At 40.6% G+C, this 26,917-nt stretch overlaps 1 protein-coding gene across 3 annotated transcripts in view; it reads left to right on the forward strand.

Moving 5' to 3' along the window:
• CFAP47 (cilia and flagella associated protein 47) overlaps positions 1–26,917 on the forward strand; it is a 277,930-nt gene that overhangs the window by 192,801 nt on the left and 58,212 nt on the right. For all 3 annotated transcript variants that reach the window (XM_077342939.1, XM_077342940.1, XM_077342941.1), the window contains exons 55-57: positions 8,754–8,858; positions 16,675–16,831; positions 26,806–26,901. In XM_077342939.1, the coding sequence (XP_077199054.1) occupies positions 8,754–8,858; positions 16,675–16,831; positions 26,806–26,901 (358 nt within the window). The remainder of the gene's footprint in view (positions 1–8,753; positions 8,859–16,674; positions 16,832–26,805; positions 26,902–26,917) is intronic.

Below are 26,917 nucleotides of genomic sequence, written 5' to 3' on the forward strand. Positions count from 1 at the left end.
GTATTATTTCACATTACACTGTCCCAGATGATTTATTAGCAGAACTAAGAAATAATAAAGACCTAAAAGAGTGGGTTTTCTTCTAGGATGCAAACATTGACAGATCTTTAATTGTGCAGTCCAGCTGTGCTCCGTGGTTTAAGACCCTTAAAAAAGATCACAGCAGAGCCCTGTGTCTGGGTAATATAAATGTGAGCAAGCTAAGGGTAGCGTTTTCAGCCCTGAGATTTCAGTCATTGCCCTCTTCTGACTGGGAGATGTGCTCAAATTCCTCTTTCACAACGTCTCTGTATTTGCGGGAACCCAGTAGTTGAAGATCTGCCACACTATCTAGTGGAATGTCCACTTTACACCTATCCAAGGAGGAAATTTCTAAATAAAATCATTCCAGGGGCATTTTCTTCAGCTCATGACAAGGTATTGCTTTCCGATACAGACTCATTTGTGACACAAAGGGTTGCCACCTTTGCTTTGGCTGCAAAAAAGATTGGAGCTGGCCTTGTGGCAAATACAATAGGCTAATGAGCAGAAAGTATGGGTTAATGTATGTCATTTTTATTCTGTGTTTGTTTTTAACAATTTTATTGTATCTGATTTTGCGATGGCCTATGGCCTAGTGCAATAAAGTTTGATTGTTTGTTTGACTGTATTCATATAAGAATGTAGAAATTTAAATGCTATTGGAATTCTGGGTGTTACAGAAAACTCCAGTTTATTACCTTGTACAGATTTAAGTGATGTCACACATGGATGTGCCATGGATGTTGATCTATACCATGTCAGTTATTAAAGGCAAGACCATAGTAATATCTGTACAGTTAAATCAAGATTAAAACAGCTGGTATAGTGATTCCTGAAGCTGTAGAAGTTGCTAACGGCAGTCTAGACAGAACTTGATAACCTGATGTTGGTAAGGCGTGCAGTGGGCAGTTGTTTTGAATAGTCATGGCAGAAGCCTGAGAACAGCATAGAAATGAGAAAAAAGAAAAGGAATCTTAGTAGAGCATTGAAAAGAGGGTATGCAGTTTGAAAACCTTGAATCTGAAAAAAACAGTCTAGTGTAACTTTGGGTCAATGCAGTATTACAGTGCATAGGATAAAAACAAGGATAAAGCTCAGAAATACTGCTAATGAGACGGTTTCCTTATCAGATTGATACCACTCAGCTACATTTTAGGACATATCTATGCTGCAAGATAGATGCTACGGTTCTTACCAAAAACAGCCACATGACTAGGCACTCAGAGACAATTGAGAAAGAACTGGGGAAATCACTTGCTCATACTGAAGCCTTATGAACATGGCATGTTGATGTGACCAATCATTAAATTCCCATGGATTTGGATTTTCCCTTTGGCCGACAAATGATGCATTCATGCACAAAAGAGCTGGGGTGTACTCAATATCTATAGGAAGGCATTGGTTCTACAAAAAGGCCTTAGATAATAATAGTGGGTAGAATGGATTTCTGCAATCCTTCTGAGTGAATGTTGTCATAAAAGATCCTTAGCTTGTCTACCCTACTATCTGTTGTTTATGCTGTAATCCAGCTACTTCAATGGTTTCCCACAACTGCTGCCCATTTATTGTCTTCCATTGGAAACTAAGCAAAATCATAAAAGATCCATTTAAAGGTTCCCCCCAGCAAAGATGTCCCCTAATAATAAGAGTACAGGAGAAATCCTGAATAAAGAATCTTCCAATCATAACTGTAGCATGGAGTTTTATCACCAAAGATATTATCTTTTTGTCATTCAAAATGTGATGCATTAAAACACTTTCTTGGGTCGCTTGTTGCCATAGCAATAGGATTCAACCTGTGCAGAAGATAAGAGTATTATTTTGAAGTCTCTCAGCTTTTTAATACAATTGGGTTGGAAAACTGTAATATAGATGATTTATTCTAGAATTCTTATTTATACAATATTTTAACATAAATAATGACAATATATAAACCGCTAATAATAAACTGGAAAAGCTGAAAGTGAGCAGGTATTTTTTAGCATCCTGAACTGCCTGACTGTAATCTATAGAAGTCAAAATTCATTATCATTAACGCTAATCCATCAGTAGGCTAATGATCCAACCTTAATATGGATGAACCTGCTAGAGTTCTTACAAAATCTATAGTTAGTAATTAAATGAATCAAGATTATAAAACTTTATACAAATACTGTTCTGTGAAATGATTAGTAACAGGAAACAGCCAGATATTGTTTACTTTATAGTGTAGTGTTTAATGCACTTTAGATAAACTGTACTGAATAAAGTAAATGAGTATTCTTATTTACTCATCTTGAAGTCACATGATTGTGAAATATTAAGTAGTTCAAATGGAAATTAGAAGTTTGTATTTATTTTGATTTTTTGAAGATGGTGACATATCTTTCTGAGAGCAACAACAGGTTAGGCAAAGTAACAATCAGAATTAGATGCAATGAATAATTGAATATCAAAGTGACAGCTGTCTCAGCTGCACTACCTACATTTCATTTGAAAAATTAACTTTCTATTCTGATTTGGGGATTGAGTAGAAGGAATTGCAAGCAGCTGTAGGTGGACAATAGTTGTGGCCATACAAGTGAGCCTTTCTACAGAGTAGGTTACTTCTTCGTGTTCCTATATGTACTCCAGAAGATTTGCATACTCTAGAGAAATATCTGTGTAAATGTGGTTCATGTTCCAGTTTGGCCAAAATCCACAGTGGAATAGGTTGAGGGAAGGAATTAAAATATATATTTCTGGTGTCTGCTGATTTAAATTCTGTGCCTGACTTAAAGCAATCTGGGAATTTATACAAATTGTATAGTAGCAAGTTTCCTATTGGTTGCTGGCCTTGTAGGATTGTTGCTAACACTCAAATGGTGCTTACGTCATTCTCCTTTCCTCTGTTTAAAATCACAATAACTCTATGAGGTACATTAGCCTAAGAGTGTGTGCCTGACAGAGTTGGAAACAGAGTTGCAAACTGACAGAGTTGGAATATGGCCTTGATGGCAGGATGGAAGGAAGCAGCTGTGGACCATCGTGTTGCAAAAGGTCTTGCCCCCCCTTTTTTTATTGGTAGAAATCCAGATTTGAAGATGGGTAATATTGTAGTTGCATAGCAACCCCCACACTGCCCATTGACATCTTAGAGGGTACTCATTTCTTTAGGATATAGGTGTTGTTTTCTGTGTGTGTGTGGGGGGGGTATATTGATATATAGATATATTGATGACTGTTGTTGGAGAATGATAGAGGTAGAGCACAAACTGGTACCAAGTCAAGATGGTGGGGGAGACTAAACCAAAATGGGGGCCTAAAGGCAACAGCTAAAAGGAACCGTCTTAACCAGGAGAGGACTTTAACTCAATGATAAAGCATGCGCTGAAATCTCGGATTCAGTTGCATAAGTCAGCTACTAGGAAAGGTGTGTGATTGAAATGTAGGATTGTTGCTAACACTCAAATGGTGCTTACGTCATTCTCCTTTCCTCTGTTTAAAATCACAATAACTCTATGAGGTACATTAGCCTAAGAGTGTGTGCCTGACAGCAAACTGACAGAGTTGGAATATGAACCTAGATCTCCCAGATCCTAATCTGACACTTCAACCACTATACCACATTAAGGTTTTTTGTTAGACAAAATGTTGAATGTAATATAATATTGGTCAAAGTTCAAAAATTTTAGAAGTTTAATTTTTGTCTTGCATGAATAATATTTTACCATTACATTGCAAGAAACTAAATTTATGATGTGTGAGGTCTTGGATATACGATTTTTGTGAGTTTCACTTTTCTGGCCCCTTGATGGCATAATGTTCGATGACAATTCTCCCAAGAAGACAACTCTGAGTTTTAGCGTAAGAATTTTCAGACATTTGGAGAGACATGCTTACAGCAACATTAATTGAGATTCTGTGTTGCCAAAGCTACAAAGATCTGAAACAATTATAGGGTTCAGTTCACACACACACACCCATACCAGTTGGTTTCACACACTCTGTGATCTTACAGAAAGTACCCCTTATCAACAAAGCAAAAGTGTAATTTTCAATTTAATACCTCTAGCAGGGAAATAGACACAATATACATAAAGTGGTAAAGGACCCAGATGGCTCCAGGAAGGCAGGAAAATGGAAGGGGTCAGTTTAGGTCAAAGACAGACAAGCCTGTGTGATGGCGGCCAGAAGCAGCAGTGGACAGCAGCGGGCAATGGCAACAGGCGGCAGGCAGTAGCGGCAGGCAGCCAGCATCTGAAAGGCATCATGGGACTCTGGTTAAGCTGAAATGGCATGAGCCAGGGGCAAATATGATAGAAGGCTTTAGAAAAAGAAGGGGAGCAAGTTAATTTACCAGCCAATAACAAGGGCTCTTATGAGAGTAATTCAGATTGCAGACCCACATGGGCCCCGTTATGCACGGAGTGGAAGGTCCACTTTTGGGGTGGAATGGCAGTGGCTAAAATCACCAATTATGCATGCTGCAGACGGCAACCAGGCACAGAGTCAACATAAGCAGCCGAAAAAGCTGCGTTAGCAAAATGCGAAAGAAAGTGGAGCTTCCCGGGACCAGGGCGCAACCAGAAGGGGCTCCAGAGTAGCCACATGCATAATCGGATACTCTAGGTTTTGCCGCCATTGCATTCCGTCCTGTGCGTAAGGGGTTTGCTTCGTTTCTTCCTCCTCCGCTTTCTCCATGCCACCGTTTCAGCGGCTGTGCACTTCCAACCTTTTGCCAGGTAACTCGCCCCCATGAGAAGCCCAGAGAGGGTTTGGCTGCTCTCCTAGCCCACCCAAAGCCACTGCCAGCTGCAGAAAGAGATGCCTGCCTTTCATTTGACTGAAGTGACATCAGCAAGAAAAAGAAGAAGAAGAGTTGGTTCTTATATGCTGCTTTTCCCTATCCGAAGGAGGCTCAAAGCGGCTTACAGTCGCCTTCCCATTCCTCTCCCCCTGACAGACATCCTGTGAGGTGGGTGAGGCTGAGAGAGCCCTGATATCGCTGCTCTGTCAGAACAGTTTTATCAGTGCTGTGGCGAGCCCAAGGTCACCCAGCTGGTTGCATGTGGGGGAGCGCAGAATCAAACCCGGCATGCCAGATTAGAAGTCTGCACTCCTAACCACTACACCAAACTGGCACTAAACTGTGCAACATTGCACAAGGGACTGTGTCTATTCAGTCATGTCCCTCACAGCTGCTGCTGCTGCTGCTGCTGCTGCCCTCAAGCTGGGGAAACAAGGTTCATTATTGGCATTATTATCCCTACTCTCCTCCCCTTTGGGATGTGTGGAGACACCTCATGCAACCCCAGACAATGAATGAAAACTGTATTATAAATTTCTTTGTAAAATAGGAAAGTGATGCTTGATGCATTAATAACCTTTCTCAAATTAGTATTTGCTTTCTTAGTACAATGATCTTGATATATTATTAGTTTGCTTTAGAATGGCTTTTGGAAGAGGTCTAACAGATAACGTATACAATCAGATTATTAGCAGAGAAATTTATTAGACCTAATGATAATGAATTTTGATTCCTGTAGCCTGCATGCAGACTGCCCAGGCAGTTTAATATACCTTTCCTGCTTTCAACTTTTTCCATTTATTACCAAATGCTTAAATGCCACCACCATTCATGGCACATTATCTGTAAAGGCACATTAAAATAAATTACCTAAATTTACTTTGTAAAAGTGTTCATTCCCAAATGTGTTAGTCTTTAACACTGGGCATGTGCATTTCAAACATTACCTCTTTGCCTCTTTCTTGAAGTGCTATTGCTTTGAACATTTCCAGTAATCAGCCAGCTGCCACCTTTTGCTTCAAGGGAACCTTCAAAGTGTAGAAGATCTCAAATACTAATTGAACTCTCATGACATTCACTCTTTTTACATTTATTATAAATGTGTGTGTGTGTGTGTGTGTGTGTCTGTGTGAGAGAGAGTAATATTCTTTTTAGGGAAAAATAAAAATTATTTCTATCTTGAACTGGCTTCACTACTGTTTTTCTATTTCAACCTCTGAATATTTTCTTTGAATAGTTTTTAAATCAGACATTCTAATCCATCATAAGTGAACATTCCTTGTTTTAAAACATATTGGAATGGTTTAGTTATCCCCTCCTTTCATACAGTGAGATAACTAAGTTCCAATTAAACAGTATGTTAAATGCAACTGTACTTGACACTGGCATTTGTAAGAGCTCTCCACAGTTTTTGTTCTTGTGCCATGCTCCCAGTCAGATTTGGGCTCTTGTGTGGGTGATTTTTGGGGAAATGAAAAACTGTGAACACTGTTCACAGAACTCCCACCATTGCATGTAGACATACTCTGACATCATGTTTGCAGGATGACTCCCAAGAGCCAAGTAACACTCTGCCTTAGTGGCTTTAAAAAAAAGCAAAACACCTTACTCACCTACCTTTTAAGCTCTTGGGCCTTGGCAAGGATGATAGGCAAGAAACACAATTCTCTTACCTCCCTGGCTAGTTCCAGAGCAGTAGGCCTGGCAAAAAATTCGTGTAATGTGATTAGAATTCTCTCCTCATCTTCTGGAAATTCGGTGGACATTGTACAAGACTAGATCTACAGAATGAATCTAAGCTGCTTTAGCAGCCCCTGGGATCTGGGACAATGGGCTGAGTGACTTAATCCCCTTATTTAATACCTTTATGCCTTCTCAGTAGCTATGGGAGCTAAGTATTTTATGTCTCTGCCTTCTAGCTGAGCTTTTCCAAGTGGTGAGGAGACTATATCAGTCCTCAGTGAAATGAACTTGGTTAATTTGGTGGCACAATGACATATTTGCAAGTTGTTTTACAGCTAAAATATCTCACATCTGCAATAACTTAGAAACCACTATTTATGTATCTCAATCTCAAGATGTTCTTAGAGCCCTGTTGAACTGGACTTGCTTGGATGACTTCCCATTGTTGTGACCTAAAGATGTGAACCCATTGTTTTGAGAGATGCAGCCATCTACTTCCATGCTTGATCTTTGGCCACCATGACTTGTTACACCTGTTGAAGAGCTTTGACGACTTGAACTAAGGTTGCCATGTCTCACCTGGCAATCAGTGGGAGGTGTGGGGGGAACTTACATGGAGAAAGAGAAATTTCCAGGTCTTATCACCACACAGGAAGTTACATAATCACACCAAAGATATCCAGGTGACCCTCTGGTACTTGGGCAAAATTTCTGTGTCCAGGTTCTATCATAGACTGCCTCAGTTCATTTTGCAGTGAAAGTCATCCATTAAAGCAACCACCATGGTTTCCACCCCGTGGCCAGATTAGAAGCTGGATTGGAAGGGGTCAAGCACTAAAGCTTCATCCAGGTGTGCTAGAAATTGGTTCACAGCTGCTTGCTCTACCACCTTCCCCAGGAATGCTAGATGTGAGATGGGGTGGTAGCGAGTGAGGTCTTGTGGGTCCAGTGATGGTTTCTTCAATAGGGGATGCACCATGGCCTCTTTCAGCCCACTCAGGAAGATCTCTGGTGAGGAGCCATGATGGGCACGGATCTAGAGCAGGGGTAGTCAACCTGTGGTCCTCCAGATGTCCATGGACTACAATTCCCATGAGCCCCTGCCAGCGTTTGCTACCCCTGATCTAGAGGACAAGTGGTAGGCCTCATTGAAGGCCTGTCAACTTCGGCCTGCACTCCTGGCCTCAGCCAGGGCCAGGGCCTTTTCGGTCCCGGACCCTGACTGGTGGAATGAAGAGCTGAGGGCCCTGTCGGAACTCTTTGGGTTCTGCAGGGCCTGCAAAATGGAACTCTTCCACCAGGCTTTTGGTTGAGGCTTGGCCAAATACCGGGTGATAAGAGCAGGTCTTTTCCTGTCATTGTAAAATTTGGACTCCTTGGAAGGGGGCTTACCATTGTCCCCAGTTTACATCAAATTGGAACAGCCAGGAACAGAAGACTGGAGACTAGGGGCCTAATATGGGATTATGAGTTCATCATCTGTGTTGTTTTATCTGTTTTACTGTATTTTATGGGTTTTATATTTTATATATTGTGAGCCCCCATGAGCTAGCTTGTCTGAGAGTGGCGGGGTAAAAGTCAAATAAATAAATAATAAATAGCAGCAACATTATACAAGTGTTTTAGGTAGATATGCTAGTAGAATTGTTTGACATTAGATTACAAGTGTTTTGAGTAATAGTCATCTGGGATTTGGATATTGGTACCCTCAAACAGCTTTATCTTATCATATAGTTGGACACTTTACTTTTCCAATGCAACTGTGTACCAAACTATTTTAATTTTAATGTAAGTTGATCACAGCATGAAATTTCTCTGAGCCCATATAAATGTATGTAATGATGGGAAGAAACTTAGAGAGGTAACGGCATGGTGCTTTTTGAAAATTGGTTTTTTGCTTTTTAATTGAGTAGGCATATACAACTTTAAAGCATTTATGTGATGGAAAAAAGATTAAGTGGCAATATACAACTTGAAACGGAAGTTCTGTTCCTTTCATCCATGCTCTCAAACAACCTCCACTTCCTTCTTTGTGGCTAGTAACACGGTGTTTTCAGTTTCTGGGGAACAAGCGTGCTGTGACTGCCACTAAGCACTGTTTACTGCAATGCACGTTATCAGCCTTAGCAGATCGTGCATGCTGAGAGCAGAGAAGGCGTACAGTGGAACACATTAATCACGTAAACATCAACAGTGTCGATATGAGTGAAAAGAAACGAATGGGCTTGAAAAGAAATTGATTTTGTTATCGTTCTTTTGTTTTCCTCAAATGTTTTTGCAGTTGATTGTAGCACCTTGTTCCACTACCGAAGTACCAGTTCAGTTTTGTCCTTCTGCACTAGGAAGAGCAAGCCACACTGCAAAAATCTCTTTCATGTGCCCACAGGTATGGATGCTCAATGATAATAAAATGTTTTATTATAGAGAAATTATTATTTTATTTCATAGAAATTACTATATAAAAATCCCATGAATTAATTTGCTGGTTAAATATGTATCTAAGCATTGTAATGCTTGTGGATTATATCTCATGTCCCAGTATTTTTTTCTTAGACAAGAGCTTGCACCTTCTCCCCTGAATACTGGCCCAATATTTAATAATGGCATGGGGATACATTGGTTGATAAAAGTTCTAGTGAATCAAATGAAGCTCATGGGTCATGTGAGCCTGATTAAAATTGCATGGGAATTGTGAAATTAGATCATTCATACACAATCACTTGGCAAGATGAGATTTTTTTAAATCAGTTCCAAATGTGTAAGCTATAAGTATTGTCCATTAATATTCACGGAATAACCACCTTGTTATTACAATAATAATGTTTTGGCTAACATTCAGGAACATATTTCAAAACTCATACTATTATAAATGCCATTGTTCTCTGTATATATCTTATCCAGCATCTCTAAAAAGGAAATGACTAAACAAATATCATTCATCTCCTTCATCTATTGCCATTCCACACATTACAACTGTGGGCAAAATAAGAAAAAGACAATATTATGCCCCAATGGTATAATGTCAGGATGTATGCCATGCTTGAATGCAATTTCGGTTTTCAAAATGCATACAATTTTCTTTCTTCTTGTTGGGATGTATGATTCCCTAATGGGATACATATTTTTAAAACGCTTTCATTGAATAATAAGTAAACTGTAGGGTTTCTGTAAATTAGCAAACACATGAATTCTTTAAAGGTAAAAAATGATATACAGCTCAAGTCAACCATATTACTTTTAGTATATTTATTTTCTATTGATTCTGGAGTTTGAAGTCCTAATGTGTTTTGCAAGATATACTTTTTAGATTCTCCTTTAATATTTATTTAGTGTGAGGGGGGGAAATCTCCAACAAGATAAACAAAGCATCAGCATTTCTAGTCTCTATGGCATGTACCCAAAAATAGTTCAATAGGAGATGGTGCTATTATTCTTTCTGAAACTATAACTCTCAGAACTCTTGTCAATAAACTAAAAGTTTAATTATTCATGAAATACCAAAGCAATAATAAAATAAGTAAATTCATGTAAGCCTTTCAAGTCCAAATGAGGCCTGGCATTCCATTTTTTGTCATTCAGTACCTCTCCTATCTAATAGTGGCAAGTCTCCAAACCTCTTCAGCCAAACCTTTAATCAATATCTCATCTTTCCATTCGCTGTGTCCAGACCCTGCCCAGCATTTTCACTGTTTTCATGTAACCTTTGTGACCTTGTTGTTTTCATCCCTGCATCCTCTGAAACTTTTAACATCTCTGCTGCAGTTCTAGAAGAATTGATGCCAAGCTATTACAGAATAGAAATAATTGTCATGAAAATACATTGGCATTGCATAAATTCTCTTAGAGTCAATTTTGCATTTGAATCTTCGCCTTTCCCTATCAAATTCCTCTTGAGATCAGACTAGGGTTGCCATGTTTAAGATCCCTAAATCTGGCTAACATAATTTGCCTAATATTAAAATTGCTAATTATTCAAAGCAAGTACATTAATTGTTGTGTTCTCTATCGGTTGTTTACATCTAGTTTATTTATTTTTAAATTTATATTCTTCTGTTCTTAGCAATGGCAGCTTGTGTCGGTTTACAAGTTAAAAAACCCTATGACAATTAAACCCCCAGAATACAGATAAAACACAGTATAATAACAAATCAACAATGGCAACATAATCTCTCCTCCCTGGTCCTCACCCTCTGTAGAGTCCCAGTCAACCTGCCCATGCCTGCTATTGGCAGCTAATGTCCATAAAATAGTTGCCCCCTGAGAGTGGGGGGACAAGGGGGGAGGGACCTAGGATCTTCTGGTCATAGCCTCAACCAAAAGCCTGATGGAAGAGCTCCATCTTTCAGGCCCTGCAGAACTGTGACAGCTCCAACAGGGTCCTCAGCTTGTCCTGGAGCTCATTCTACCAGACCGGGACCAGGGCCAGGGCCTACCAGCTGGTTCATACCCATAGAGCAAAGAACTCTGCAGGGGCATAAGGGGACAAAGACTCCCTCAGATATGTAGGGCCCAGACTGCGGATGGCATTCAAGGTAAGTACCTGCACCTTGAACTTGATCCAGAACACCAATGCAGCTGCTTCAGTTTTGGCTGATGTTCCAGTGAGGACACTAGGAGCCACATTCTGTAGCAGTTGTAACTTCTGGGTCAAGAACAAGGGAAGGCCTGTATAGAGCGAGTTATAGAAGTCTAGCCTGGAGGTGACAGTCACATGGATCATTGTAGCCAGGTGTTCTGGGGACAGATAGAGTGCTAGTAGCATCACTTGACAAAGGTGGGAAAATGTCAGTTGTGCTACTCTGGTGACTTGCAGCTCTATAGACAAGGAGGTGTCAAAAATCATCGCCAAATTCCTGTCCGAGGGCAAAATTGTACGTTGCACCCCGTCCAGTTATGGAAGGAATGAATCCTGATCTGGCCTTTTCCGCCAGACCTCCATCTTGGAAGGGTGGGGTTGTAGGTGGCTCTGCTTGAACCAAGCCATCACTGTTTCCAAACATCTGGCAAATATTTTTGGAGTAAATTGGGTTGTCTATCCATCAGGATAGTCACTGAAGCAGTAGGTGCAAACTTAAATGGACTCCGGGGAATGGTAGAGGACAGGAAGGCCTGGAGGATCATTGTCCATGGGGTCGCGATGGGTCGGACACGACTTCGCACATAACAACAACAACAATCCATCAGGAGATAGAGCTAGGTGTCATCCGCCTATTGGTGACAACCCAACTCATAGCTCCAGATCAGCCGGTCCACAGAATGGACAAAGATGTTAAACAGTGTGGGGTAGATAATTGCACCCCATGGAACACCATAAGGGAGTCCAAGTGGATATTTAAAGCAACAACAACTTGGCATTTTGGGCAATTATTAATATGGTCTTTAGAACATATAGCAGTATTTCCTTCTGTATTCATCCAGAGGTCTAGGAGTCATATTTTAAAAACATGTTTGCTACTCTGAGTGATCTTCTTACTTCTGAGATACTTGAACCGGATGGCCTTCTTCCTGACTGGCCTGAGGTGACCCCTTCTCAAGTTGAAGGCTTGATCTACTGCCTCCACTCAGGGAAGACCCCTGGAGCAGACTTTATCCCAAATGAATTATTCAAATCAAATCCATCTTGGTAGGCAGAGATTCTAGCTCCACAGTTTTCAGGAATAAACGTGTCTGGGTTTTTTGTGTTCTGAAAAGGTCAGTGCTCAGACCCAAGGTGCTATCATCCAATCAGTTTCTCATAATATCTTTGTATTTGCTACATGCCTTAAGATGAATGGCTTGAACAGGGTCATATTCTGGGTCAAGAACAGATAGGGTTCAGGAGAGGACAATCATGGACCATTGTCTAAGTTCTGCATTAATGGATAGGAAAATGCACCAGTTTCTCAACTGACAACCTTTATGTAGAATGTATTGATCTGAAAGGGGCTTTGGATCTGAGAAAAGCTGTGACCACACCACAGCTGATAAACGGCTGCTATGGCTTATACAGCTCAGGTCCACTGTCGCTATGACAGCGATCTGATTGAGCTATTTAACCGTGATAATGGGGTTAAGCAGGACTGCCTTTTACCTCCTTTTTTTGTTCAACCTATATATAAATGATCTCTTGATTTACGTTAATGAGCTAGGTCATCAACCCCATTTGGCCAGTTGCAATATTCAAATTCCGCTTTATGCTGATGACACTGTTTTGCTCTCTCAGACAAGAGTTCCAATTTTCTCGGACTATTGTATTAAATAAGGCTTGAAAATAAACTACCAGAAAACTAAAGTAGATATTCAAAAAGAAGAAGATGGAAAAAGGAACCCTTCAGGGTTCCCCTGAATATGGAACAAATTCAGCAAATGAAGGAGTTTTCAAATTTGAGTGTCCTTTTTGCATCTAATCTAAAATCAGTCACTGATAAGGGGAAAAGTAAAAACCTGTGCTGATAACGCACTAAACATTTTTCAAAATGAAGGTGGGAACTGTGTTCCAGGTGCTGTTCAAGTCTTTTAACCTAATCGATTATCCTTTACAGAGTAGCTGTATGGATTGTCTTGGTAAATGAAAACACTATCTACTTTTGTATTTTCTGAGAAAATTATTAAACATCCTTCACTGTGTGACTCTTTGTTCAGAATTTGGCCAACCTTCCCATTAGGCTAAGGTGATCAGATTGTCCCACTTTTGGAGGGACATCTGGGAGCACCTGGCAAATTGTACTTATGTTCAAATTTTAAAAAATATATATTACAATACTATTTTTGCGTTCTATGTGTTCTATGAAATTTGTTGTTGCTCCATATAGATAAAATTTTAATCAAGAACCCCCCGGTCCATGGTATCTCATTTTACCAATGTTAAAATCTGGTCACCTTACATTAGGCAAGAGCTTGGTTACAAGCATTTGCTTTGGTGAGAAACGGTGTAAAATCAATCAATTGCCAAAGTTTTGCTTTTAAAAGATGCTGCACATGTCAGATTCATAGAATAATAGAGTTGGAAGGTACCTTCTGGGTCATCTAGTCCAACCCCCTGCACTATGCAGGACATTTACAACTAGGGATGTGTGCCTTGGTTCTGCTGATAAAGCAACCCGAGGTGGTCCGAGGTGGCAAACCCCATGGCCAAACGGATTGAGGGAGGCTGTTCCATGGTGCCTTGGATCCAAGGAAAAGCAGGCCAGTATATCCCCCCGCTGGAGGAGGAAAACAATGGAAACCACCTACCTGCCCCCTCCACTCCCTCGCCCCCTGCATGGCAGACTCATCCAGCAGCTGGGCTCTGCTCCAGTGTGCAGCTGTTGGCTGGTGCACTGCTGCCACCCCTGCTTGTGCTCTGTTGCCTTTCTCCCTCTGCTGCGGCACATGTCCACCAGTCAGTGTACTACTGCTGCTGCCGCTGCTCTCCTCACCATGGCCCTGACCTCCTTAGTGCCTCCTTGGAGATCTCCGAGATGACTGAGCTGAAGCACACATCCCTACTCACAAACCTATCACTCATCCCCTGTAACCTGTCACTCATTGAAGCTTCACAGAATCAGCGTCTCCATCGGCTATCCAGCCTCTGTTAAAAATGTCCAAAGATGGATAACATATCACCTCCCAAGGAAGCCTGCTCCACTGAGAAATCACTCTGTCAGGAATTTCTTCCAGATGTTTAGATGGAATTTCTTTTGAATTAATTTCAACCCATTGGTTCTGGTCCAACCCTCTGCCATATTTTTCTATTTTTTTTAAACTGCAAAGGTGGGGATTCAGGGCAGCTATTGGGACAAATAGACACAGGATAGAATCCCAAGATCCTGTGCAGAATTGAGCCCATCAGGAAATAAGGCAACCCAAGATCAAACCATCTAGAGGTGTTTATACTTTTTAATAATATTTTTATATCAGACATGGGGGAAAAGTGTTAGTCACATAAATATGAGCTTTTGCAATCTCAAATATGGAAATCCCAGCAAAACCAAATCAGAATGTTTCAGAAGAGAAATAAAAAAGATATAAAAAGGAAGTATTTCCAAAATTCTCCTCTGTGTGCTGAAAACTCTGTGTTTATTTGTTAAGGTTAATTTGTTAAGGTTTAGACATATAAAGGAATGTATTTATTTATTCAGTTATTTGATTTAAAAAATGCTTTTGAAAAGGGTCCCTCTCTTTCTTGCTTCTTTGTGGTAGAATTGTACAGGCATATTTTTCTCTAGCATCTAAACAAAAATAGAAACACCTTTAAAATTGGTGCCTCCTGCCTCACAAGGTGCCTGTTGTGGGGAAAGGATTGGAACGCAATTGTAAGACTGAGACTCTTTAAGGTAGGGAAAAGTGGAGTATAAAAACCTTTTCTTCTTAAAATTAGTACTTTGTTGTCACAAATTTAGTTTTTAGTTTTTAATTTTGCATCAAATGTGGGGTGAGTTTTGATTGAGTTGTCTTTTGTTGTTTTTCTGAAATTGGATCACATAGAAACATTTTTTCTTAGGATCCCTGATTTTCAGCATTGTAGAAATGCATACCCATGACACTTAATCGGTGCTTTGTCTGTAGCCTCCAAGAGACTGGGGAATCTGTTCCAGAGCCCTCTTTACACAGCTGCAAACTAGAAACAGATAAAGTATATAATGAGCCATAGCAGTTTCTTTCATAATCAGACAGCGAATTTGAGGTTTTAGCTTGTTAAAACAAAATTTGATGTCGGAATGTTGGAGCAAAATCCCTGCATTAAAGTTAAATATAAACATATTTTAACCTAGTATTATCTTTTTTCTAACTGTTCAAGATGCAGTTTTGGATTGGGAGGGGCAACGACAAAGGCCTTTTTTTAATGTGTGAAATCTGGCCTACTTTTAACCTTAAAAAATGGCATGGATTTTCTTTCCTTGATTTCACTGATTAAATGCTTCTGAATTGACACTTTAAGCCATTTTAGAGCTGAGTAGCTGACTAATCTAAAATCAACTAATGACAGCACTTAGAAGGCGAGCCTTAACTGTTTCTGATTGTGCCTCATCGCCGAATTGAGAGAAACCACTACGGGTTATTATCTGCTTCATTTGTTTCTAGTTTAGAGCTGTGCAGAGAGCTGTCTGCAGTAAGAATTTGAGCTTAGTCCATAATCACTTTACTCTTGTTTTTGATCACTGAAATTAACTTTGCTGGGACAGCACAACTGAAATGCCAAGTTGAATGTAATGGTTACTGAAGATGTTAATATGCCTTATTTCACCCAGTTCTTCTAGTAAACCTACATTCATAATGGACTGAGACTAATAATACTGAACAGTGTTACAGGTGAGCAGGAACTATTATTAGATCCTGTTTGCATACATTCTTTTAGCCTCTCCTGTTCAATATATTGTTCAGAATGCTTAAATTACTTCAGCAGGTTTAGTCAGTGAGCTAGCTGGCTTGTATTCTCCTAATGCTTGATTCATTGACTTCTTACCAAGGTGGTGAGAGTTGCTAAACATGTATATATATCAAAATTATATCAGAATTAGCCTCAGAGCTAAGCTTTCTGTTTTCTATCCTCTTTGTATTTGTCTCTTGAATGTCTTTTATCCACACTGTTGACAGGTGTAATGGTGTTTTTGTTTGTTAACCAACTAAAGTTTTTCCATTAAACCTATGTATTGTTCATACATTTAGAAGTTTCCCTATTATATTGTGGATATGGTATAAGAAACAAATTTAAAACCATAAGATCATTAGATATAGAGTTCTAGAGAAATGTAGACACCTGATTCCTGCTGTTTTTTTCCCTGAATTGCACAAATAAGGCCTTTGCATGGCATGTAACATTGTTCTAATGTGCAGCATCTGTGTTAGAAGAGGATGAGTTTACTCCACCATCATCGGGGAATATATAATCCAACTGGATAAATAATCCACAAATGTTGTTGTCATCTAAGTGGTCTTTGAATGGACCACTGCACAAATTGGTCATAATCCAAAGCATTTTGAAGACTTTGATAGGATTGTGAGTGCTGAATGTTTTTCAGTAGTAGTCCATTTTTGTATAAGAATGTAAACCAAAGCTACTTGGTTGGGGAAACCATTCCTTAATTTTAGCCGTCACACTATAGGCCTAAATACAATTATAGCCATCTAACTCAATTGACTTCACTGGACTTGAGGATCCAGTTGTGCTTAATATTGTTCTACAAATCTTTTTGTGGGAAAACTGGCAGAAAAATTAAACTTCAAACTCTTTTATTCTACAGCTTGAAGAGTGGATATTTTACTTGTCTGGTATTGGTCTAATTCCCGAGCTCCAGGAGCCAGCTAGTGTAAGCGCTTGCCTGGGTTATCATTCTTCAATCATCATAACCTTCAGAAATCCTACTTTTGAAGATGTACAAGTAGATGTAATTTTAACAGGTATGTTTATTTTCATTTATCATTGTATAGGTGGTAGAAGCTTAAGGGTCCATTATGTTTCTGCATGGGAAAAAGTGTGGAAGATTACAGGAAGAAAAACTCCAATAGAACACACAAGAATCTCAAAAAGGCATAAAGATGATGTTGTCAAGTAGCTGTTCCTCTGGCCCTTGGAAAGTTTCCCTAATTGTCATTGGTTGATTCAGCCTACTGTGTAAAGCTGTAAGCAGGAGTGTTTATTAGTGGTTATTCTCAGCCTCCAGAGAGAGGGAATATGAGCATCAGGTGTTACTGATTATTAGGCAAGCATTCCTCAGGCTAGATTAGCATAAAAGATGGACAGAAGAAAGCTCAGAGAACTTCATTGTAGGTCAGACCACAGGATGGTGTTATGGGACAAGGACTCTAGGCTGTGTTTGTTGGTGTCAGGAGTTTGCAATGACACAAGGGCCGTAAGTTGCAACTTGTAGAGTTGTACCATCTTTTATTGTTTGTATTAAAACAACTCTTGTATTAAAACAACTGTCAGCAATAGAATAACAGCACTTCTGGAAAAACTCCAGGTAGTTGGAAACCCTTATTGACCTCCTAGATTCTTAAAACAACCCATGCCTCTGGCTGAACAGTACTTTTTTTCCATAGGTAATTGGAGGTGGTGAACTCAAGCTATCAATGTGTCTTCAGCTTGGGAACCTGTGAGATATGAGATGGGGGTTCAGCCTGTTCATCACTGTTCATTAGCCAGCTTTAGCTAAATAATGCAACTGCAAGGAGACTAGGCATACAAGCTATGAAACCTATTTAACGTAGGGCAAAGGAGGTTCAGTGTTACCAGCTGACCCCTCTAAAGCAGGGGTGGTCAACCTGTGGTCCTCCAGATGTCCATGGACTACAATTCCCATGAGCCCCTGCCATAGTTTGCTGGCAGGGGCTTATGGGAATTGTAGTCCATGAACATGTGGAGGACCACAAGTTGACTACCCCTGCTCTAAAGGTTTCGCTTTGTTTGTCAGAGTAACTAGGAAGCTTTGTTGTCGATGTTGGCTATGGATTACCTTTGCCTTACTTCTCCTCTGTCACAATCTTTTCTTTGTATTACTGTCTTTTACTATAGTACAACATCAAACATTTTGTGCAGATGTTTAATGAATGAATTATCTGGAACAGTGTATGAATAGGAAAAATGGAGTAAATAACTTGAAGTTGTCTTGCCACTAAAAAGGTTTCTGGGGAGGATCTGGTGTGGCTGTGAATCTATACCTATATACATCTGCTCATTTTATAAAATTGTAAATAAATAGATTGGTGTGTTTTGGGAATCCCTGGAATTCTTTAATAACCTCCATTAGAACATCAGTAATGGTAGATAAACTTCCTGTAGTGTGTCCATCCCTATCAGTGTTTCCTTGCAATACATAGGGACAGAAGAATGTTTTTGTGTATGTTGGTGTGTCTGTGCTTCTCAGTTCATATGGCAAGAGACTTGGTCTCTCTGAATGCATTTCTGCCTGGGGGCTTGATTGGGTAACAAGTTTAAAGCTTCCCTCCCATCACCATCTTTTTAACACTGGATGTAAAGGTCCCATCCACTAGCTTTATTTATGGCTTTTATGTGTTGAATACAAATACATGAAGGCAGTCTCTAAATCAAATAAATAAATAAATATAAATCATGCATGTGGTTAGGAAATTACCTGTAGGATTTCTGTATAGCATGAATATTTATGACCCCATTTTCAATAGAGATGCGTTGCTATTTCATATAGCATCCTTTAGGAAATGGCATATTTTGCAGTACTTTAGCATTCAAGCCAGTGTCTCTTCTGATTTACACAGTAGCAAAACTATTATAAGGAGCAAACAGAGAGACTTTTAAATATAAACATTGTTCCAAATGGCATATTTAGATGTACTAAAGTATTGGACTGTTACTTGTAATGTTGTTATTTATAACTGTTTTCCCAGAATTAATCTAAGACAGAAGCTCGTCTTCAGTACAGTCCCCAAAGACATAATGTACACAGCTTATGTAAATGTGAGATGCTGAGATGCTCAAATGGACAATATTTTGCAGAACAATTTGATAAAATATTTGCCCTGGCTATTAATGCTCCATCTGGTACCTTAGCATCTTACAGGCTGTATAGTGACACCCAATTGCATCTTGTGGACCATTTTACTTATTCATGTATTTTCTCACTTTTTCTCACACGAGGGTATTAGCGCACATTCGGGGTGGAATGGCGGCGACTAAAATAACTGATAACGCACGGTGCCGGCTGCAACCAGCCGCAGCTTCGGTGCATGCCGCCGAAAAAGCCGTGTTCACGAAATGCAGAAGAAAGCGCAGCTTCCGAGTGACCGGGGCGCAACCAGAAGTGGCGCCGGGATCGCCGCGTGCATAATCGGTTACTCTGGGTTTTGCTGCCGTTGCGCCCCGCCCCGTGCATAACCGGTGTGCATCGCGTCATACCCCTCCGTGTTTTCCATGTGACCCAAAATCGCCGTTTCGGCGGCTGTGCATAATGGGCCTTAATTTGTATTCTCACTTTCTCCCTTAAGGAGACCCAACACAGTAGTTAGCATTGTTCTCCTCTCCTGAGAGTACATGACTGGCCCAAAGTCACCCAGCAAGCTTCCATGGCAGAATGGAGATTCAAACCTGTATTTCTGATGTTCTGACCATTGCACCACACTACATGCAAACTATTGCTGATGAGTCAGTAAGCCTTTTATTTTAAAACTAGAATCTAAGCCCATTTTATATAGAAATAAAATGGGCGCTAGAAGGGCTCTCTCTTGCCTCCCCCGCAACTCGTGAAGAGTTGTGTGTGGGCATGAAGAAGGGCATTGGCATAGGTGTTGGCGCAGTGGGGCTGGGGTGGCACTGACCTGTGCGAAGAGAGCTGGGAAGAAAGTAGCGAGAAGGAGGCGAGGAGGGAGATCGAGCGGCCATTTCGCACAGCGCAGGCGGTGAAGGCCAGGTGGACGCTGGGCATGGGGGGGGCGGCGGCTTCTCCATGGGCACGGCGAGGTCCGTGGGCGCTCGGCAGCAGGCTCGCAGGCTCTGGCTGTCGAGTTCTTTTGGGAAGGGCAGTCCTTAGAGTGGGGCGGGGCATCGTGGGCCAGCGGCGATGTGAGCGGCAGAAGGGCGATCTCGTTGGGCATGGCTGCGGGCGACGGCGACAGCAAGTGGCGCGCAGGCTTGCGCTGGGCTCCGGAGCGGCAGCGGCGACGCAGGAGTCCATGTCGAGTGAGCAGAGCGGCAGTCATTTGGCAGGCAGGGAGTCCCTGGAATCCGCGCTTCGCGCGACTGCCGGGGGTTCCCTGGGGCGGAAAGGGGGGTTGCCTCGGGCGGCGGTCTGACGCTGCGCGAGGCGCTTTGCGCCTCCCGCAGCGTCAGACCGGCAAGTAGGGAATCCCCAGCAGCCGCGCTTCGCGCGACTGCTGGGGGTTGCCTCGGGCGGCGGTCTGACGCTGCGCGAGGCGCTTCGCGCCTCCCACAGCGTCAGACCGGCAAGGAGGGAATCCCCAGCAGCCGCGCTTCACGCGACTGCTGGGGGTTCCCTCGGGCGGCGGTCTGACGCTGCGCGAGGCGCTTCGCACCTCCCACAGCGTCAGACCGGGAGCAACTGCGAGCCGCGCTGCGCGCGGCTCGCAGTTGCTCAGGCTGGGAATCGGAGGGACCAATCGGCAGGCGCTTCGCGCCTGCCGATTGGTCCCTCCGATTGTCTGTCGTGAGGAAGGGTCCAACCCGGACCCTTCCTCATCACGGACAAAGCCCACCTCTAGGGGGCTTAACGAATTATATAGTCCGTGGCGCCCGTGGCGCCACGGGCTGTTTAAAGATGTAGAAGTTCCCCTAATTTCTGTGAAAGAACACTTGCATAATTTTATGGTTGCGGGTCACCACAACATGAGGAACTGTATTAAAGGGTTGCGGCATTAGGTATTCTGTGCTATCAGAAAAGTTGTTAATATTGTGCTGTCTGGGATTTTCCCTAATAGATATACCGTATCTGCCAGCGTATAAGACAACTGGGCGTATAAGACAACTCCCCACTCAAAATATAGAGTTTGTTACATTGCATTACAGTACTATGGGCTACTATGGGCAGCTATGTCTATCCCAACTGAAGTGCACCCGGCGTATAGGACGACCCCCCCCCACTTGGAGGAATTTTTTTCAGGGAGGAAAAGTAGTCTTATACGCCAGCAAATACTGTAGTTAACATTTAAAAGATATGCATTGATATCAGTGCAGTAATGCCAATATCTGTTGTCCAATGTCTGAAAATATTCTACCTACTGTAACATTTGACAGACTGCCTCTATGATTTACAGTACACATAACATTTAGAAATTGTAAATTCATTCATTCATTCACCAACATTTAAATATGTTTACTTGTTTAAATCTAGTCTAGATGTACATATTAGCAATACCTCACTGGAAGAAAATGCATTGAAAAGTGCAATTAGCATTTATGCATATGAATAAAAAGTATACTGAACTAAAAGATTAATATCTCTGTGCGATTACTGATCAGTTGAGAATGGTAATTGCCTCTTCTTTGGGAATCTGGTTTTATCTACTTGCGTATGCATCTTAAACTAATCTCTAAAGCAATATTTAAAGTGACATTTAGCAGTGATTGTTCACTGTCACAGCACAATAGTTGCTTCATATTTTGGATTACTAAACTTAACAGTGTTTACAAGACAAAGTTTTACACATAGTAGCTAACCTCATTTCCATGGTGAAATTGCCATTTTGCTTAAATGTCAGTCGCAAAATGTTTTCTGACTCTTTTTTTCGCTTCCCTGGGCATCTTTTAATTTAGATGAAGAATTTAATGGAACTAAATGTGAATTCATAGCAATCTAATATAAATTTCGGTCTACAGTTATATGGTATTAGAAATATCACAGGCCAGTTAATTCAATACAGACCTCAATTAATAGCAAATTATTTTCACCTACAGTTCAATGCATTAATTAAAATATTGATCTTAAGCTGAACTGTAATTGTGATTTTCATATTTAATTTTTATTTGGAGAATATATGCTGGTATGTTGTTATAACATGAATCTTAGCTAAGCAGAATTTTTGTCTTAGTTGACATTCAATAGAATTTATCTAAACCATACTTCCTGCTATGGAAATCCATACCAGTTTGGGTAAAAACCCTATTTCAATTTAAAATTCATTTAAATGGCTAAATGAGTCATGAAGGTAGAAAGCCAGCAGGTGAGTAGGAGCTATCTGGTGTTTTGCAAGGAATGCCACATATGTAATTATCTAACCCAGGGTTTCATAAAACCCTGGGGGTTATTCATGACCCTGTAAGGGTTTGCTGAATGGGTAAGAGTTAATTTTTATATACTTTTAAAATTTGTTAAACATTTATCAGGTGATATGAACATATATGATGCTGTTGACCTGAACCCACATTCCCCAAATGGCCAGTGATGGGCCTGGAGGGTGTGAGAAGGGGAGAGGCCCCAAATGGGTATGTACACAGCTATGCCTCCCAACCATATTCTGCACAATCATGCCACTTCTGGGGTTTCTCAAAGCCTGAAGAACGTCAGGAGTTTCTCAATGGTAAAAAAGTTGAGAAAAGCTGATTTAACCATTGGGCAGAAATCATGGGTGTGTGCTCAATGTACAGAGCCCATGACTGTCAAGAAGCAGGTTTATTCGTATGAGGCCAAAAAGTCCGAAGATTTGGTTAGCCTTAGCTATCCAGATTGCGGCTTTAATCCCATGGTTTTCTTTAAATCACAATGAAGTAAGACCTGGGATTTCACGAGGATTGGAATTGAGGCTGCTACTATTTGATTTGTTCATAAATGATCTGGAAGTAGGAGTGAGTTGTGTAAAAGCCATGTTTACTGTTGACACAAAATTATTCAATATGGTGAAAACCAAAGATGACTGTAAAGAGCTCCAGCAGAATCTTCACAAATTCAATGAATGGGCAACAATGGGGTAGGTGAAGTTCAGTGTTGATAAGTGAAATTGAAACAAAAAATCATAACTTCGAGTATAGGCTAATGGGCTCTGAATCTGAGAGAGGAAATTATCATGGGGTCATAGTAGATAACTCAGTGGAAGTGTCAACCCATTGCTGCAGCACTGAAAAATGCAAATTTTATATTAGGAATTATTATTAGGAAAGACACTGAAATAAAACAGCCAATATTATAATGCCCCATAGAGGTTTATGGTGTGACCTCATTTGGAATATGGTGTTCAGTTCTGGTCATCATATCTCAAAAAGGCATTGCAGAACTGGAAAAGCACAGAAGTGGGCAAACAAAATTATTAGGGTGGTGGAGCACCTTCCTTATGTGGAAAGGCTGAAGAATCTGGATGTGTTCACTTTAGAAAAGAGACAACTAGGTGGGGCCATGATAGAGGTTTACAAAATTATATACTGGGTACAGCAGGAATTCTCAGTTACAGAAGGAATCGTCAGAAAAAATCCTAATAATTTCTCTAAGAAATTGGAGTCGGAGTATATTTTCCCCAAATGTGCTGTTTTCTTTTAAACATGCTGTAGAGCTTAAAAATTTTAATACTTGCAATAATTCAAGAGCAGCTAAGTAAGAAAAAATTAGATAAGGATGTGTCTTTGTACAGTGTCTTGTACACATGAATTAATATTTGTGGCATAAGTTAGGTCACTGAGATACATAATTTGAGGTGAGTTAAATAATGCATATATTGAACTCTTTCTGGTGTTGTCTGTGTAACAATCTGCCAGACAATTTTACAGTATAGATCATCATTTAATTCTTGACAGACCATTGTTCTACTCTCACTATAACTTTTTGACATGTGTATTTCACTAAACCAGTACAAAGTTGCTGAAATAGGTTTTCCATTATAATCTTTCTAGCACTGACTTTAAATATCACCCCTACTCATTAGGTACCTGTCTGGTGGTGCTGTGATCACCTTTGTAGTCACAGATTTCATTTAAGAGGTGATCAGAAATCACCTTTCCTGAGTTAAACTTTAATCACATCATCATACTACCCCTGAATAATGTACAAATGATATTCCAGATCCTGCCATGTGATGAAATTATGTATTACCCATCCAACAAATTTGCCTGGAACCTAATGACCTTTCTTGTAAAGTGGCATAAAAAAGGGCACAGAATTCTCTTATGGCAGAGAACTGGCAGTCAAGAAAGGATTACATCTTTCCCTACCTACCTTTTCCACAGCCAGCTGTCAGAGCTTCCAGATACTCAAGTATTCTTAAGACTCTAGTCATCCATTACTGATTTAATGAAAACCATCGGATCAAAGCCACAACCTGGATAGCTAAGGCTAGCCAAATCTTCTGACCTTGGACAGAGGATTGCCAACTCATGAGCTGAGAAATTCTTGGAGATTTGGGGTGGAGCATGGATAGAGATCTCAGCAGGTAATTAATGCCTCAGAATTTACCCTCCTAAGGGACTGAAATCTGTAGCCTGGAAATACGTTGTAATTCCAAAAACGCTCCAGGCCCCTCCTAGATACTGGTAAAAATAAGATGAATTTCCATAGTGATAAATGAAAAGTTCTGCATTTAGGTAGGAAAAATCAAATGCATTATTATAGTGAAACTTATAGGCAAGACGTGTCTTGGCAGGAGTATGTGCAAAAGGGATCTAGGGTTCTTGGTAGACCATACACTGAACTAAGTCAGCAGTGTGACTTGGTGCCTAAAAAGGCAAATGGGATTTTGGGCTGTATCAAAAGAAGCATAGTGTCTAGATTGCGCAAGGTAATGGTACTGCTTTAATCTGCTCTGGTTAGACCTCTCTTGGAATACTGAGTTTAGTTTTGGGCACCACAATTGAAGAAGGATATAGACGAACTGGAGCAATTCCAAAGGAGGGCAACAAAAATTGGTGAGGGGTTTGGAGACCAAGTAATATGAGTAAAGGTTGGGGGAGCTTGTTTACTCTGGAGAAAAGATGTCAAAGAGGTGATATGATAGCCATTTTCAAGTATTTGAAGGGCTGTCACATAGAGAAGGGAGCAGAGTTGATTTCTGTTGCCCCAGAGGGTCGTACCATAAGCAATCAGATGAAATTAATTCAAAAGAATTTTAGGCTAAACATTGAGATGTATAGACTCAAGTGGGTTACTGTGTTGGTCTGAAGTAGCACAACAAAATCAGAGTCCAATAGCACCTTTAAGGCCTACAAAGATTTATTCAAGGCATGAGCTTTCGAGTGCATGCACTCTTCCTCAGACTAATGAACTACCATCATAACAGTGGAAATATAAAGCAGAAGCTAATTATATTAAATTAGTAAACTGTGTCACAACATCCAAATTCAGCCATATGATGCCATATGACAATTCTTTGCTAAAACAGCCAGTCGGTTCCCTTGAGTTCAGTTGTTGTTCACAAAAACATTGGAGAAATAAAATTGTCTACGTTAGTGATTAACGGCTGTCACTTCACCATTTGTTGTTGGCCCCATTCGTCTCCACCCAAGTATGAAAACTTTCCTGCAATTTAAAAGTTGTGCTGGCAGCTATCGTGTCCTGAGACCAGAGAGTTAAATTCAAAATTACATTACATATTACTAATATCACATTATAGTCACATTGTCCCAAATAAAATAAATTAAAAAGAAGAGAAGATTGTGAGGAATATGGATATACGAGTTGAACAAGGTTAGCATGTATAGTGAGATTAAAAAAAAACTATGTCCTTGTTGAGTCCAGGGTAATTGTTTTGAGTGTTGTAATAACTTGTATTTCTGCAGTCTCCCTTTCTAGTCTATTCTTGAAGTTCCTTTGCGATAAAACAGCTAATTGAGGTCCCTTATTGAATGTCCTGGAAGATTGAAGTGTTCCCCTACAGGTTTTTCAATCCTGTGGTTTTTGATGTCAGACTTGTGCCCATTAATTCTTTGGTAGAGGGTTTGACCTGTTTGCCCTATATAGAGAACAGAGGAGAATTGTTGGCACTTGATGGCATATACAATGTTAGAAGATGAGCAAGTGAATAAGCCTTTGATGGTGTAGGTGATGTTATTAGGTCCAGTAATTGTGTCATTGGAATGTATGTGGCAGCAAAGTTGGCATCTGGGTTTGTTGCAAGCTCTAGTACCATGTTCATATTAGATGCTACATTGTTGTGAGTGAAGAGTTGTTTGAGATTAGGGGGCTGTCTGTGTGAAATAAAAGGTCTGCCCCACAGTGCTTTGGAAAGAGAACTGTCATTATCCAGTAGGCTCCCCCTCAGCGTGGCACTGCGCAGCTGCTGCTGGCAGGGCCCCCCCCAGTGGGTGGCAGGAAGTCAGGGGCGCCGGTGGGAAAGGAAGTGGACCAGGGTCTCAGGCGGTGGCAACGTCCCTCAGCAAAAGACTACCCCTCTCGGGCCTCAGTAAAATTTTCACGTGCTGACCGGTCCCCAGTTATAAAAAGGTTGGGGACCACTGGACTAGATGACCCTGCAAGGTACCTTCCAACTCTATGATTCTATCTGTCTTCTTAACCATGGAGTATGGTCACCATCCAACTAAATCCAAAATCTAATACTTTGATTTATCAGGACTTGCAACACATTTTGTAATGTCCTGTTAAGAATGCAGAAAAAATGTATAGAATGGTGAGGTACTGGGGTAAAAAGGTTTATTAGTTTGCTTTAAATCTCCTTATAGAATGAGCATTTCTTTGGTTTGGGGAAAATGATAAACTGTATTATTTTCCAATGAATTTTAATAGAATTCCATGAGTGTATATACAGTCATTTTTGGCTTGCAAAGGACAGCAATTAATATTCAGAGAGACCTTAAAAACTGTCATCTCCTATTTCAAAGTATACTTTGAAAAGCATTCATCAGTTCTTACATTAGAACAGTCCTTTGATCACATTTCAACCTCTAGTGAATTCCTTTCCTTGAATATGACATTGAAGTGTAAGAAAAAAATTACTTTTTTTCTCATTAGATCAGGAGCATGTCACACGTCTTCCCAGTGATACGTCCCTTCAATATTCCATCAATAAGGAGTCTGTTTTCTGGATTCCACTCAAACAAACACGAGGTACATAGCTGCATGA

Source organism: Paroedura picta, chromosome 6 (genome assembly GCF_049243985.1).
Source record: "Paroedura picta isolate Pp20150507F chromosome 6, Ppicta_v3.0, whole genome shotgun sequence".
NCBI lineage: Eukaryota > Metazoa > Chordata > Lepidosauria > Squamata > Gekkonidae > Paroedura > Paroedura picta.